Here is a 17947-nt window from a genome sequence, read left to right as displayed (position 1 = left end):
CATTTGCCAATAAAAGATTAAAGATTAAATGAAATGTCTAACTCGCTGTAAAAGGAATTAATGTTGCCATACAGGGAGGGGCTAGCTGAAGGTAGGATGGATGGCAGGAAGCATGCTCACCCCCCCCCCCCCAACGGCTCCTCAGAGCCAGTGGGGAGCACACTGAGAGCAAAGGATGTTGGCCATAGGGATTAGGCCTTGGTCTGTTTGGGAACTTTCAATAGCACGAAGTAAATAATTTTCTTCAGAGGTTATCTGATGAGCTGTTGTGCAGGGTCATTCAAACTGAGAACACAAGACTTTTCCCATGTGCAAGTGGGTTACATAAGAGTTATAAGCAATAGAGTCCTTAAGAGTCCATTAAGTTGAAACTGAAAACTTAGGTTTAAATAATGCAATGTGGGGATGAGACACAGAAATCACAGAAACCAATGTATGGTATAAACAGACAACCAAGACCTGCTATGGAAAGCTTTAATCACAACATGTAAAAATAATATTTTCACATATCAAAATGGCTCCAAATTCTTTATCATCAACACTGTAAATCAAGAAATAAAAGTTACACTAACACAAAACCTTCCTGTTCATAACTGCAAGATTTATGAAACTTTCTTATAAACACATTTTTTTAACCCTGAGGCTGATTATCACCAAAGTGAAAAAGAAAAGTCACTATCGGCTGAAATTGATTCAGTGTAGAATTTTTTAAATCATTTATCCTTTAACCTTGAATGGCTTTCTCTTCACTCTTCCGCCCATGCTAAGTAATGACAGGGGGAACAGATGACAAATGGTTGTGTCCAGTCCAGCAATATATAACATACTGACCATCACAATTCCCAACTCAATCCACTGGTCAAAACAAAGGAATCGAATTCTAGTATCAATTTACTCAAAGCTATCACATGAAAAAATTTATCAAAACTCTCTTTCCAATAAAAGGTGAGTTGACAGTAAATTCTCAAACAGTTCTTTCTTATAACGTCCACCAAAGTGCGCTCTACTTAGTACATATGAGCCAACTAATTCAGTTCAGAGTTCAGACAGAATACACAGCTCTGGGCTCTTAGTCCCCCTGAGACAAGATCTGCACGCGTCTAAAAGAAAAACAGCCCAACGCCACAACAGTCTGTTATTCCAGGCAAGTGATGGCAGAGGCAATCATCTTGAATCAGGAAAAGGATGGCCATGTTGAAGAGGAGACTATTTAAACATTTTTGGTATGTAGACAGAAATAAATAGCACAAAAAGACCTTCAAAATCTAAATTCCCAATGTTTGTTGTACCACATTTTTTTGTGAACAAGGCTAGAGCATGGTGTGCTACCACTCACAAGGCAGCCTGGGGGCTTTTTCTCCCATCTGTCCATGATGTTCTCTGCATGTTTCTAAAATGTGCTCTTTCTAAATATTCACAGCACTTCGTCAAAACCGGTGGTCAGTCTGCACATCTGAGCCAGGCACTGTGTCCTGTCACTTGGTTGCAGAGTACTATACATGCAATTTCCTGCAGACTGCTTACTGTTGATGGCACAACCACGAGGACTCTGGGCTGTAAGGAACAAGTAGGGATGTGTGGCAAGTAAAGAGTTACCACACCTAACCTTGTTCCATACTCTCAATTTTTATTATTCCTGAGATGCTTTCCCAATTCAAATAACTACACTGAACAATACAGACATGGACATTTATTGGGTTTTTTATTGGGTAATTTTCTTGAGAAGTTAAATTATGTTCACTGCCTCTCAGTCAAACTGGGTGATGATAATGAAGAGAGAATTCAGTATTAGACTGAATCAGAAAAATCTTTTCTGAGAAAGACTGGATACAAGTGTTGTTGTTTTTTTTCCTGGTAGAGTCAAGGTTGGAAAAACTCTTAACAATTGTATGGCCAATCCCCTATTTGACACCTTAACTCCTGTACAACGCTTCTGCCCAGATGTTGCCCACTGTCTGCTAAAATACCTTTGGGGGTAGGAAGCTGTTGCAACACTATTCACTCCTCCTTAGAATAGGATAGCAAAGCAGACGGAACAGGTAAACAAACTTTCATTAAACATGATTATGAATTTTGTCTAACTTTTCAAGAGACTTAGCAGATTTTCAATTGCTACTCAGATGAATACACCAGATTTGTTCTACTTATCCCATGCTTTTGACAATGATTCAAAATGTGGAAATGAGAATTTTACAAACCCTTGTTGAACAGCTGTGTTGCCTGTGGTCATGCGTGGGAAAACAGATAAAAATATCTGTACTCCAAAACAAAGGGGAAGTAAATGTTTTGAATAATAAATAAAAGTTTCACTTTAAAGCTGCTATAAACGCCTTGTGCACAAGTCTTGGTACAAGAATTCCAGAGCCTCGGTGGAGTCATAATCACAGCTGCAGCATCTGTCACTTCAGAGGCAGGTGACAAGACAGTGACAAGAGCAAGTCTGGGACTGCAGCCTGCTGTCCCTGGCACTCAAAAGCAGGACACACTACCCTGACTTTCTCCTTCCGGCTTGTATAGTAGCACTGCAAATACTTTTTTATTTCTAACTTCTCTTAAGGTACTCAGACCGCTTCAACATTTCATATTGCCCCTTCAGAAGACCAACAAAGCAACATGTTGTTCGGTGGACAGTAATATCATAATTCAATTTACAGTGAATCAGTTCCTCTGAAGGAACAAATTTATGTCTATGTCTATACATGTATTTTCTGAACATATATATGAATAAGTCTATCTGAACTGAAAACATTCATTCTGATAACACACACATAAACTTTAAAAACTTTAAATGATCATATTAATTGAGATTCAGCTGATTCAATTTTGAGTGTTATTTTTCACTGTAAGGTGTTAAAATGGCAATGGTGTCGATTTTTAACACACAAGACTGAATAACAAACAAAAACAAAACAACAAAAAACCAACCTTAAAGTCAGTATGTCTTTATATGGAGGCCACTTTTTTTTCATATGGGTTTCAAAAGTGTCAGATAATTAACATTTAGTGGCTAGATGACAGGAGAGCAAATCTTCCTGCAAAAAAGAATAAACTTCTTTGACCACTGAGATTTGGAAGTCAAATCAATGAAAGTCTATTAAGTACTCAGGATAGATCTGGTTGGCATCAAACACCACAAAGATCTTTGGATTCCAGGTGTCATCCACACAGCTGTCATATAAATTCACATAGCTACCGTCTTTGGAAGGAGGTCGCATGTATTTGGAGTCTCCATTTATATAATCTCCAATTAGCACTCGAGCAAGAAACATAGATTTATATGTTCTAAATAGATGCCGCTGTTGCAAGCTTACACCATGAATTTGGAATGTGTTTCCATGTTTTATGTCATCTTTGCAGAAGCGACTGGAGTAAGCAGCATCTCTAGCAAAATAGGTTCCTTAAACAAAAAGAACCAAAAAAAAAAAAAAAAGCCAAGATTACTCTGAAGAATACATGAAACAGAAACAAAAACATTCTAATTGTTAAGGGAATAGACACATGGAATTCTATAACTAAAACAGATGTGGAATTTCCTCTATGCAGATGCTTAAGAAAAGAATAGGAATTCCTCCGTAAGGACGGCTGGGATTCAGGCTTCCACAGGGACAGATATGTTTGTATGGACCAGTCCCCAACACCAAAACCATCTCACCCACTCAAAAATGTAGCTGCCAGACTTCTATTTTCAAAAGAAATCTTACAAAGAAATCCAATATGTGAGACACATACAAACTAACTGTGGGAGCACCTGAGGGTTTTTTTTAAGATTTTTATTTATATTTAGAGAGAGGGGAAAGGAGGGAGAAAGAGAGGTAGAGAAACATTGATGTGCAAGAGAAACATCAATTGGTTGCCTCTTGCACACCCTCACCCCCTGCAACTGGGGACCTGGCCTGCAATCCAGGCATGTGCTCTGACTGGGAATCAAACCAAGGACTTTCGGTTCGCAGGCCAGCACTCAATCCACTGAGCCACACCAGCCAGGGTAGACCTGAGTTTTAATTGTTTGGACTCCCTCCCATTTCTGCTTCTTCCATCACTTTCCCCACCCTGCTACACTGTACAGCAATGAAAACTATTCTCTACAGAGATGATTTTAACCCACCCCGCAAAACACATTTTATGATAAGGAGTAAGAAGTCAATAATATTTCCGAGAATAATAGAACTCTATGTCCAGGAAAGTGTAATTATCTTCACATCTGGCGTCCCAAAAGAACAATACCATTGGTTGATTGCCTAAGTATGAAAACTCAGTAAAGCCTCTGACTCTTCCAAGGAGTCAGGCCTACAAAACTGCCATCATTATAGGAATACTTACTTTAAAAATATTTTGAAAGAATTTCAAAGTCTCACATTATCCAATACTGACAGGATGTATGTAACACTTTTCTGATCCTCTCACAGTTAAATAAATGGAATGGCCTTTTCAGTAGTTATTTTAAAAATTAATTAATTTTTTAAAACTATGGCACATCCTGATCCTAAGCGGTAATCAGTCATCTTCATGAAGGTAAGGTACAAAGTAATAGCCAGCAAAATAAATGTCCACCCCTTACCTTTTCCCCTCATCTCTTTCCTTAATTTGCTTGAGTAGTAGGCATAAAATGGAGAACTTGGTCTTTCATAACATTAGAAAAAAGGTGAGGATTCCCCCCATTATTCCTTATTGCTCATTAATATTCTTACCTATCTTTTTCTAAAAAACAAACCAAACAAAAAATACCAGTACTAGACCTGTGTACAATGTAATTAATTTATTTTTATAGTTCTCTCTATATCTGACATAGAACAGTTTTAGTTTTATCCACTTAGAGGACTTAACACATGAAAATTAAATGTAGTGCAAAACCAGCTAACATGGACAGGATGCCTCGTATGAGTGACTAAGAGTGGGGTGTGGCCGAATCCAGGAAAGGTCTTCTATCTTGTACATGCGGGAAATGGCTTTTCTGTGGCTCAGAAAATCTAAGGGTCTAAGGGTGTGCAGGGTACTTAACACAGTAACTTTTAACTTAATGAATGACTATCAAACCCCTGAATTACAAAACAATCAATTGTCTCCAAAAAGAGGCGATTTGCTCCCAGGACTCAAATTGGACCTGGAATTCTGATAATTACCTTTACCAAAGAGAGCACCATGTATACCATTTATTCTCCAATCAAAGTTATGAATGCAAATTGCTTCCACAAATTCACTGCTGGTACCATGAAATAGCATTTGTTCATTAATCTGAGGAACACCACTTTTTTTCTTGAGCTGAGCCTTTTTCCTAAAAACACAATATACACAGACAAAACACACACAAAAATATAAGTGACAGTTATTAATTTTTCAAGAAGCAAAATTCAATAAAAAGCATGATCCAGAAAATATTTCTTTTTTTTTAAGATTTTATTTATTTGTCTCTAAAGAGGAAGGGAAGGAGAGAAATATTAATGTATGGTTGCTTCTTGTGAGTCCCCTACTGGGAACTGGCCTGCAACCCAGGCATGTGGCCTGACTGGGAATCAACCCGCGATCGTGTGGTTCTAAGGCCTGCGCTCAATCCACTGAGCTATACCAGCCAGGCCCAGAAAATATTTCTTTAACAAATAATAACTGGACAAAGCAGCTCTGAAGAGTGGACAAAGCAGCTCTGAAGAATCTCAAATGCTCTTGAACACATAAATCATCTCATCAAAAATCATTAGCTAACACTGAGACTTAAAGTTTGAAAATTATACCCAAAACTATAGACATCCCAGACAATGCCCCATTACAGTAAAGGTGATTGCCTAAGCCAGTCAAGTTTTACAGATACCTAAAAATTACATCACACACAATTAAATAATACAAAGTTCAGAGTCTTTAAACAGTGGATTCCTTGAGCAAGGACCACGCCTTAATTGATGTATTCCCAGAGGCTAAAAAAATTTGGTTGCATTGAACTGACTTTTGAATCTTAGGGCTGGAAGGACATTAAGCCATCATTCAACCTCTTCCCAATGGACAAATCCCTTGTAACAAGGTAGGACTGACTATAACAGGATAAAAACAAACAAATTGAAATCAGCTAAAAATTCCTTCATAGAAAAATGAATAATTACATATTTATACATAAAAGTTAAAAGTAATGAACTAGATTTGCATGTATTAAAATAGATAACTTATTAAAATAATATTGAACGTAAAAAGAATGTTGTAAGATGGGACACATAAATCAAAATAATACTGCATATTGTATAAGTATACATGTGTAGATAGCAAAAAATATAAAAACAAGGACAAAAAGAGAGCACACCAACCTCAAGAGGGAAGAAGGAAAACAAGATGGAGATGGGGTAAACATTTTACCTATATATAAGTATTTGTATATTAAAAAATAAATAAAGGAGATCCAAGATAGTGGAGGAGTAAGTGAAAGATACGCTAACCTCCTCCCAGGACCAATCTGGAATTACCAACGGAATTGTAAAGAAATCATCCTGAATAACCAACTGAACACTAGCTGGAGAGGAGCCTTACCACCGCAGACAGACAGACGAAAGCTCTCCACCACAAGACTGGTAGGGAGTGCAGAGGAGATGTCAGAGGGCTGGCTGGGCTCCCATGGGCAGCAGCTGTAGTGCTGGGGGGATAGTTCAGTGGCAAAAGGGGTCCCCCATGGGAAGTGTGGGGTCTACACCCTAAGCTGGACTCCCCAGGCTATAACACCAGAGCCCCAAAAGTACCCAGATAACAACCAGCTGTGAAAAGCAGCAGTGTTTCTCTGCCAAGGACAAATGACTGTAGTTGTAGAGAGCCTCTTTCTTTAAAAAGAGGTTTTATTTTGTTTTTTATTTTTTTAATTTTATTTATTTATTTTTAGAGAGAGGGGAAGGGAAGGAGAAAGGGTGGGAGAGAAACATAAATGTGTGGTTGCCTCCCACATGTCCCCCACTGGGGACCTGGCCTGCAACCCAGGCATGTGCCCTGACTGGGAATCGAACCAGCAACCCTTTGCTTCACAGGCCCGTGCTCAATCCACTGAGTTACACCAGCCAGGGCCACAGAGAGCCTCTTAAAGGGCCAATGCACAAAATTTCACTTGCAGCCACTTACCCTAGGCTCCGGCAAAGGGAGGGCAGAGTGGACTAGAGATGCTTGAGGAGAATCTGGCAATGGTAGCTTCGGGGAGAGAACTGAGGGAACAGCCACTAGTATCCTGGTGCTGAGTTATCTCCCACATTGCAGGAACCATCTTTCTCAGACAGAGCACTCCCTTCCAAGTGGCATCACAGCCTGAGGGGAAGCAATAGCCCTGCCCACAGGAATTACACTGTCCCATCCTGTGGCACTTAAACCTGCCTGGTGGTCATAGATTGACTAGATTAACAATTTAAGGAGACAGCCACAGACTGTGGATCTCTGGTAGTATCAAATAGGCTACCGAGGGCCAGACTAGGACAACATCACACATCACCAGGAGTGAATCCAGAAAGAGAAGATGGTGGTAAACACTAGATTCTACCATACTAGAAAACACCGCATTCTTTATGATTTACATTATTTTCTCTCCTGCGTATCTATTTAACATTCATTTCTTGTTCTGCAAGTTTGTGCCTATTAGGTCACTCGTTTTTATAATATAATTTATTTCAAATCTCATATTTTGCTCCTCCCTTCTCCTTCTTTCCTCTTATTTTACCTCCCTCTTCCCTCTTATTTTCATCTTAAATTTTGTTTTCTCTCTTGCTACAACTTCTTTCCATTCCACACTCTTATTATTTCTCCCCCCATAGCCTTTCAAACAACTTTTCCTGTCATTAGTCATCTCACATTCTTTTTCCTGTTTTTAAAATACCCTCAATCTCTCTCCACCTTTATTAGTCTTTGCTCATTGGTTGTGGATATGGTGGTAGTTGTTGCATTTCTTCAATTTTATTTCTAGATCTTTTATATTTGTATTTGTATAAATACTATATTTGTATTTCAAATCTCAAATTTTACTGTCCCCCTCTCCTACTCCATTTTTCCCTTTCTCTTTATTTTTGTTTCAAATTTAAATTATTCCTTGTCTTAACCTGGTTTCACTCCTCACCCTTAATATTTCTTCTCCCTCTATGCTCTCACAATCACTTCTCTTTCCTCTAGACATATTTCTTTATTCCTTCTTATTCCCATCCATCTATATTAATCTTTGTTCATTTGTTGTTGATAGTGCAGTGGTAGATCTTTTTGTCTATTTTTGCTCCTATTTATTCTCTCTAAAAATATACGGTTTTTTAAAAAATTTCTGTTTAAACCAATACTACACACTTCCTGTCCCTTACTCCATTTTGTCTTCTCCCCTCCCTTTAATTATGATGTAAATTTTACTTTCTTTCTTCACTTTGTCTCTATTCTTTACTCTAATTATTGCTCATCTCTCTATCCCAGAATCATTTTTCCTTCAGGTAGCCATCTCATGTTCATTTTTCCTTTCTCATAACAGTCTTAATCACTTTACACCTTTATTAATATTAGCTCATTTGCTGTTGACAGTGTGATTGTGGATGGGGGTTATTTTTGCAGATGTGGGTTATTTTTGCAGATGTGGGTTTATTACCTGGGCTGTTTGATCTTGTCCTTGCAGCACCTGTACAACAGCATACAAGACATGGTGGGTGAAGTGACTGTTAGCCAGCCAGAAGGAAGTACCCACAAAAGAACAACTCAAAGAACAACCAAACTCCAATTACAACCAGAGAGCCCACATAAATGGCATAAAGAGCACCCCAAGAGCATAAGGCTCAGGAGGTCAATAAGAATGCACCACTGAACCCCACAGGTATCCTATCACAGAAGGTCATACCATGAATACAGGGAATCAAAGCACATCAATCTAATACACAAAAACAAACAAGAAGAATAATCCAAAATGGGAAGATGAAGAAACAATTCCCAATCAAAAGGAAAGGAAGAATCCCCAGAAGACTGCTAAACAAAATTGAGACAAGCAAACTATCAGACACTGAGTTCAAAATAATGGTTATGATGATGCTCAATGAGCTCAAAGAGAACCACAAAGAATTCCAGGGAAGCTACAAGGACTTACTGCAAACTACACCAGCATGAAAAAGGACATAGAAACTATCAGTAAGAGCCAGGAGGAAATGAAAAGCACAATATTTAAAATAAAGAACACAGCAGAAGAAATTAAAAGCAGACTAGATGAAGCAGAGTATCAAATCAGTGGCCTGGAAGACATGGTAGAAGAAATTCACAGAGCAACAAAACAAAACTTAAAAAGAAAAAAGAGGATTTAAGGGAGCCACAGGACAACATGAAATGTAGTAATATCCATGTCACAGGGATACCAGAAAAAGAAAAGGAAAAAGGGATAAAGAAGACCTGTTTGAAAAAGTAATGACATAAAACTTCCTTAACTTGATGAGAGAAAAAAGTCATGCAAGTCAGGGGAACACAGAGGGTCCCAATCAAGATGAACCCAAAGAGGGCTACTCCAAGGCACATGATAATTAACAAGGCAAAATTTAAAGACAAAGAAGGAGTCTTAGAGGCAACAAAAGAAAAAGAGTAACATGCAAGGGAGTTCTATCAGTGGATTATCAGCTATCAGTGGATTACCCAACAGAAACACTACAAGCCAGAAGAGAATGGCAAGAAATATTCCAAGTAATGAAAAGCAGGGGTCTGCAACCAAGATTACTCTACTCAGAAAGGCTCTCATTTAAAATGGAAAATAAAATAAGAAGCCTGAAAGACAAAAGAAGACTAAAAGAATATATCTCCGCCCTGGCTGGTGTAGCTCAGTGGATTGAGTGCGGGCCTGCAAACCAAATGATCGCAGTTCGATTCCCAGTCAGGGCACATGCCTGGGTTGCAGGTCAGTTCCTGGCAGGGGACGCATGAGAGGCAACCATACATTGATATTTCTCTCCTTCCCTTTCCCTCTAAAGATAGATAGATAGGTAGAAGAAAAGAAAAGAAAAAAGAAAGAAAAGAATATATCTCCACCACAGCAGCACTGCCAGAAATACTAAAGGACTGCTTTAAGAAAATGAAGGGGCAGGAGGTACAGGTACAAAGGGGAAAAATGGCAATGAATATGCACCTATCATTAATACCCTTAAATGTAAATGGATTCAATGCTCCAATCAAAAGACATATAGTAGCTGAATGGATGAGAAAATATGACCTGCATATATACTGTCTACAAGAGAGCCACTTCAGAACAAAAGATCTACACAGACTGAAAGTTAAGAGATGGAAAAGAATATTCCAAGCAAATAGACATGAAAAAGAAAAAGGTGGTGTAGCAATACTTATATGACACTAAATCGATTTCAAAACAAAGGTAATAGAAAGAGACAAAAAGGATACTACAAAATGCTTAAGGGAATAATCCATCAAGAAGATATAACCATTGTAAACATACATGCACCCAACATAAAAGCACTTGAATATGTCAGAAAAATACTGGAGGACTTCAAGAAAGATATTAACAGCAACACACTCATAGTAGGGAATTTTAACACCCCACTGTCAACAATGGGTAGATCTTCCTAGCAAAGACTCAACAAGGATATAGTGGCATTGAATAAGACACTACATCCAATAAACTTACTTGATACATAAAGAACCTTTCACCCCAAAGAAGCAAAACATACATTTTTTTCAAATGCATATGGAACATTTTCACAGATAGACCACATGGTAAGAAACAAAACTAGCCTCTACAAATTCAAGAAAATTGAAATCATCATGCATTTTTTCAGATTACAATGGCTTGAAACTAGAAACAAAATTCAAGGAAAAAACTCAAAAACATTCAAATTTATGGAAACTGGATAACATGCTATTAAACAATGAGTAGATCAACAATTAGATCAAAGAAGAAATTTAAAAATTTCTGGAAACAAATGAAAGTGAATACAAAACAGACCAAATAAACAATCTAACCCTACATCTACAAGAACTAGAGAACAACAACAAAAAAAGCCCAGAGTGAGCAAAAGAAAGGAAATAATCAAGACCAGAGCAGAATCAATTGACACAGACTAAAAGAACAATCCAAAGGATCAATAAATCCAGAAGCTGGTTCTTTGAAAAGATAAAAAAATCAACAAGCCTTTAACCAGACTCATCAAAAAAAAGAAAGAGAACTCAAATAAGTGAAATAAAAAATGAAAGAGAAATTACAGCCAATACCACAGAAATACAGAGGACAGTAAGAATTTACTATGAACAACTATATGCCAAGAAATTTGACAACCTGGGTGAAATGGACAAATTTCTAGAAACATAATCTTCCAAAACTGAATCAAGAAGAAGCAGAAAGAACTAATAGAATCGAAGCAGTAATCAAAAAGCTCCTGGCACACAAAAGCCCTGGACCGGATAGCTTCACAGGCAAATTTTACCAAACATTTAGGGAAGAGCTAACTCTTGTCCTTCTCAAACTATTCCAAAAATTTCAAGGAGGGGGAAGATTCCCAAACTCTTTTCATAAGGCCAGTATTATCCTAATTACTACACAAGGACTATAGGCCAGTATCGCTAATGAACTTAGATGCTAAATAAATATTGGATAATTGGATCGAGCAATACATTAAAAAGATCATACACCATGATCAAGTGGCATCCATCCCTGGAATGCAAGGATGATACAGTATTTGCAAATAATAAATGTAATACATCACATAACAAAACAAGACAAAAATCACATGTTTATATCAGTAGATACTGAAAAAGTATTTGGCAAAATACGGCACCCATTTATGATAAAAACACTCAGCAAAGTGGTCATAGAGGGAGCATACCGCAACATAATAAAGGCCATATATGAGAGACCTACAGCCAACATCATACTCAATGGGCAAAAACTAAAAGTTTCCCCCCTAAGATCAGGAATAAGACAAGGGTGTCTTCTTTCACCACTTCTATTAAACACAGTATTGAAAATTCTAGCCACAGCAATCAGACAAGAAAAAGAACTAAAAGGCATACAAAATTGAAAAGAGGAAGTAAAACTGTCACTGTTTGGAGATGACATAATAGTGTACATAGAAAACCCTACTGGCTCTACCAAAAACACTATTCAACCTAATAAGTGAATTTGGCAAAACGACAGGATACAAAGTCAATATTCAACAACAGGATACAAAGTCAATATTCAAAAATTGAAGGCATTTGGTACACCAACCATGAAATATCAAAACTAGAAACTAGGAAAAAATTCCATTTACTATAGCAACAAGAAAATTAAAGTACCTAGGAATAAAGTACTTAACCAAGGAAGTAAAGATCTGTACTAGGAAAACTGCACAACACTGTAGAAAGAAGTTAAGGAAGACACAAATAAATGAAAGCACATACTGTGTTCATGAATTGGAAGAACATCATTAAAATGTTAATACTAGCCAAAGCATTCTAGAAATTTAAAGTAATCCCTATTAAAATACCAATGACACATATCACAGATTTAGAACAAATTTTATAAAATTCATATGGAACAAAAGTAGCCCCAAAGAGCCATAGAGACCTTGAGAAAGAAGAACAAAAGAAGAACAAAGTAGGAGGGATCGCAATACCTGATATCAAACTATATTACAAAACTACTCTGCAAATATCCAAAAATAACCATGAATACTGACTGAGGCTTTCTTTTCTAGTTCAAATATACATTACTCCATCAACTATTGCTCATGCAGCATAGCTTCCAGGCCTTTCTCTATCTGTGCTGGACAGCCCTTGGTTGACAAGAATCTGCTGGGTACTTCCTGGTTTATAAACGTTGGTAGGAAATAAGAACAGAGTCCAGATATTACCAGACTGCACTGATCTGCCGGCACACCACTGAATTCATTTTGTAGCAGGGACACCACACTGCTGGCTTACAGGCGCTTGAGTCAGTTAAAACTCCCAGGAATTTCTCAAATTAGACTTCTCTCAGCTTGATATATTTGCAAAAAATGATTTACAAACCCAATGCAGTACAGTTATTTCAATTAAGCTTTAACTTGATATAGCAATGTATAAAGTACAGAACTTATTAAAAAACATCTAGCTTATCGACTACGTGGGGGGGGTGGTATACACTTACATTAAATGATCAAAGAAATGGAAATGTGTATGATCTTTTTCAAGAGTCCTTTGGCAATACGTATCAAAATTTAAATGTATATGCTTTGATCTATTGGTGATAGTCTCTTCAAACCATAAAGCATGACATTAGAAGGACATGCATTAAAGAATTATTTACTTCAGGAAAAGCCAGTATGTTTTCACTAAGAACAAATCATGCCAGCCCTGCCCAGTGTTGGCTCAGTTGGTTGGGCATCAACCCCCCAGGCAAAGGGTCTCTGGCCTAATTTCCAGTCAGGGCACATGCCTGGATTATGGGTTTGGTCCCTGGTTGGGGCCTGTACTGGAGGCAACTGATCATCTCTCTCATAAGGATGTTTCTCTCTTTTTTTCCCTTCCTTCCTCTCTCTAAAAATAAACAAAATCTTTTTTAAAAAAAACAAATTTTGCCAACTTTCTTTTCTAAAACTTGACCTACTTACTTTTCTAACAATGCATATTTGTTGCTTTTTCTAATAAAAAAATTTTAAAGATAATCATATCATTTGACTCAGTTTCAATCTTCTAAGGTCTTTCTGATTCCTGATGCATTCACACAACAAATAAAGTACCCATTCTAGTATTGAATCTTTCACAAGTATAATAAGTAAATCTTCCAGATTTCCATCCAAATTCCTGATAAAAATGTTGAAGGGCTCAAGGAGAAAGCATGCAAGTTATGCCATTCAAGTTAACTGCATAAGACTTTTAACTGGTTATTGTTTTCTTTATACTTATTCACCTCACATATTTCTCTAAGTTGTCTTCATCATAAGAAACTTTCCAACTACTTGGTGAAAATCAAGTTACCCTAAAGGACTTGCCCATCCACTACTATGGTAATCCTTTTACTTGTATATTAATAAATCTACACTGGGTTTTTTTCTAAGTAAATATTGTTTAATATACATCCTTCTAAAGTCAAGCTTCATGGTCTGTAATGAATAGAATCCACTCTAAAATCAGGATGTTCAACTCATCACTACTTCTCAGGCACAGATTAGATTGAATTTTGGGTTGAAAATTTATTTCAGTCTCTTTTAGGTATTATAAAGGAAGTGTTGGTTAGTTAAAAAGCCAGGTGTGTGGGCATTAAAAAACCTGCTTGGTCACTGGATTTGATGTTATACCAGTTGGAGGCAGAGTGGAAAGGGGAGTCAAAGCTTTGTATCCCCAAAGCACGAATTATTCTAGTGCCCACTGCTAAGGCACCTGTGAAATGTGGAGACTCTCATACTATGACCTTGGTAGTCCAGAAAGGGTCGTGTTGAATTCTAGGGCCTCCTGGACTTCAGTCGAACTTTTGAAAGAAGTCATAGTATTCAAACTGTACTAAATTTTTCACAATCCTGCCCACCTTTGCCCAACCCTATGCACATTTCTGAACCTACTGAAAATATTGTAGCATTCACCTCTCAAAGATCTCTTAAAATTACACTCCATCTCAGGGACTACAGAGCCAAAAGGCTGAATTGGATATGCCATGTACTCTAAATTGCAGCAGGACTATCTTCACGCTCTAGACTGAAATAAGTTTGCATAGATTTAGACCAGTGGTTCTCCATCCTGGCTGAACACCAGAATCACTTGCATAACTTGAAAGATAATGTGAGAACGTTAGGTTCTGACTCTGTGGATCAGGGGTGGGTGACAGGTATCTTTACTTGTTAAAGAGCTCCACAAGTGATTCTGATACGCAGCTAGGGCTGCGAATCTCTGATCTAAATCCAAATTCTTCCACATTCTTTTAAAAAAGAAAAATTTTTTAAAGAATTTAAAGATTTTATTTGTTTTTAAAGAATAAAGATTTTATTTGTTCTTAGAGAGAGTGGGAGGGAGGGAGAGAAACACTGTTCAGCTGTCTTTTGCACACCCCCAACCTGGGACCTGGCCTGCAACCCAGGCACGTGCCCTGACTGGAAAGTGAACCCATGACCCTTTGGTTTGCAGACTGGCACTCAATCCACTGAGCCACACCAGCCAGGGCTCTTCCACATTCTTAATGAAACAGTAGCTTTCATTGATCTTTTTTCCTGGTTGCCTTCTCCTTCCCAACCCTGGATCAACCCAACCACCTCTTCTCTTTGCTCTTAAATTTGAATGGCTGAAGTTAAATCAAACAACATTCCCCTGATCTTCCCTGCAAATTCACACATTCCAACCTTAGCTAAGCCCTCAGCTCTAATGGAAATGCTATAGTTTCCAAGTTAGCTCTTTCTCTTCTGTTTTCCATAGTGACCATTTCAAATGTCCACTTTTCCTCTATCTCTCCCTCATTTCCACACCTCAACACCTCATTCTCTGCAGGTGACCTCACTTCTTATTTCATGAAGGAAACTGAAAGTACCAGGATGGAGCTCCCAGCCTAACTCCTGTCCTCATCTCCAACCTCTGCTTATTCATGACATGACATGACCACCTTTGTCTATCTCCTGACATGTGTTCTCTGAATTCCATGCATCACCTCTCTTTAGGAACCTTAATACATCAATTACCCTTCCCCTCTCCTGTCTTATAAACTCTCCCTCTCCATAGGTTCTTTCCTATTATAATTTAAATGTGCTCAAGTCTCTCCCATCTTTTAATTCAAAAAACAAAACAAAACAAACAACCTTTTCCAACTCCACATTACCCATCTTCTCAGAGCTCTCATTCTCTTTACTGCCAAGCTTCTTGAAAGAGTCATCAACATTTGCTGTAAATAAAGTACAGGGTGGGGCAAAAGTAGGTTTACAGTTGTGAGTATGTGAAAGTTTATTCTGGTGTTATTATTCATTAATTATTGTATTGCCTTCCATATGAACGACTGTAAACCTACTTCTGCCCCACCCTCTATAGCGTCTACCAACATTGCTCTCATCAAAGGTACCAATGGCCTTTTTGTGGCAGAACACAAAGGATACTTTTAATATTTGTCTTACTTGGCAACTTTTCCACATGTGACCAAGGATCACACCTACCTATGTAAACCACTTTCTTCCTTTGGCTTCTGCGATCCCATTCCATTGGTTTTCTTCCATTTTTTCTGGTTATTACTTCTCAGTTTCTTCCTTGGGTTTTCTCTTCCTCTGTCTATCACTTCTAGAGTTCAGTCCTTGGCCCTCTTATTTCCTTAGCTACAAAAAGTCCCTGGTTATCTTATTAATTCATATGGCTTCTTTTACCCACATTTTGTTTAACAACCTCAAACCTTTACCTCTAGTCCACACTACTCTGTCAAGCTTCCAACCAATATATCAACTATTACTCCCTCCCCAACCTCCCCAGACCAAAACCTGTTCTTACCCATTTTTCTTTAGTCAATGAAAACAAGTCAGAAACTTCAATGTCATCTTCCTCATCTCCCTTATCCACCTCATTGCACACATTAAGTTAAACACCAAGCAATATCATTCTACACCATTAATATCTCAAAATTGTCTTCTTTGTTCATTTGGTGCACTTTGGTTCAAGCCACCAAATGTGTCTCAGTTTAATTACTGAAACAATTTCCTGAAATGGTCTCCCTGCTTCCAACTTAGAAACCAGAGTTTCTAAACCTCAGCACTACTGACATTTAGTACTAAATATTTCTTGTTGTGGGAAGCTGTCTTGTGCACTGTAAAATGTTTAGCATCCCTGGCCTTTATGAAGTAGACGTCAGTAGGAACTCCCCATCCCACTGCAAGACAATAAAAATGTGTCCAGTCAATGCCAAATACAACCTGGTGGGCAAAATCACTCCTAACTAAAAACAACTTTATGCCCTGGCTGGTGTAGCTCAGTGGATTGAGCACGGGCCTGCAAACCACACGATCTCAGTTCGATTCCCAGTCAGGTCACATGCCTGGGTTGCATGCCAGTTCCCAGCAGGGTACTCACAAGAGGCAACCATACATTGACACTTCTCTCCTTCCCTTCCCCTCTAAAAATAAATAAATAAAATCTTTTAAAAAAACAACTTTAATATATATATTTTTTTATTTATTATTTTTCGACAGAGGGAGAAGGGAGGGAGAAAGAGAGGGAAACATCAGTGTGTGGTTGTACTCGTGCAGCTTCTTCTAGGGACCTGGCCCACAACTCAGGCATGTGCCCTCACTGGGAATCGAACTGGCAACCCTTTAGTTTTCAGGCCAGCACTCAATCCACTGAGCCACACCAGCCAGGGCAGAACAACTGTTTTAAACCCTTTCTCCACAGCACAACATGATGCATTATTTTTCTAAAATGCAAATCAGAGCCACCAATCTCCTGCTTAAAGTCCTACAATAGCTTTCCACTGTAGCAGGAAAAAATCAAAATCCCTAGTTTGGCTTGTAACCCTGCATGGCGTGGCCCCTGCTAATACCCTACCCCACCTGTGGGTAATCAGTCCAACTCAAGTCGAGGCTACAGAAGAAATCATACTGCAGTGGTTCTACTACAAACTCCTACATGCTCTACCTCTTGAGTGCCTTTCTAGGCTCTTCTCCAACCACTCACCCTACTTTCTGTTGTTTGAAATTGTTTCAATGTTCAATGGTCTCTCTTGTAATCAACTTTGGCCCATGCTGCCCCCAAAGTCTGGGATACCCTTCACTTCTCCTACTTACGCCTAGCTTAAATGAACCCTGTTTTAGGAAGTGCTTCTTGATATTCCCCACCATATAATACATATCCTACTTTTGTCAGGAAGAGTGAGTATGCACCCACACTTTGTGCTCCATGATGTCCTGTAGTCCTGTGAGAGCAGGATCAATAAAATGGCATTGGTCCAATCAAGATAGCATAAAGTATATAAAACAATGTGGAGTCACCTATCAACCAAGATGGCTGCCAGTCAGCCATGACACTTTGGTTCAAGAGGGAAACTACCTAAATGATGCTAGACACATTT

The 17947-nt window shown here is 38.3% G+C and overlaps 1 protein-coding gene across 2 annotated transcripts in view; it reads right to left on the bottom strand.

The window, feature by feature from the left end:
- Positions 1 to 1842: 1842 nt before the first annotated feature.
- Positions 1843 to 17947, bottom strand: part of PARP11 (poly(ADP-ribose) polymerase family member 11) — a 68960-nt gene continuing 52855 nt past the window's right edge. For both annotated transcript variants that reach the window (XM_037064707.1, XM_037064706.1), the window contains exons 7-8: positions 5121 to 5272; positions 1843 to 3397 (exon numbers count right to left, since the gene is read on the bottom strand). In XM_037064707.1, coding sequence (XP_036920602.1) covers positions 3081 to 3397; positions 5121 to 5272 — 469 coding nt within the window. In that variant the 3' untranslated portion in view covers positions 1843 to 3080. The remainder of the gene's footprint in view (positions 3398 to 5120; positions 5273 to 17947) is intronic.

The sequence above is a fragment of the Sturnira hondurensis genome, unplaced genomic scaffold (genome assembly GCF_014824575.4).
Source record: "Sturnira hondurensis isolate 20B ecotype Veracruz unplaced genomic scaffold, ASM1482457v3 Scaffold0015509, whole genome shotgun sequence".
In the NCBI taxonomy this organism is placed as follows: domain Eukaryota; kingdom Metazoa; phylum Chordata; class Mammalia; order Chiroptera; family Phyllostomidae; genus Sturnira; species Sturnira hondurensis.
Note: the sequence above shows the minus strand (reverse complement) of the source record. Positions and strands in the feature narration are given on the sequence as shown.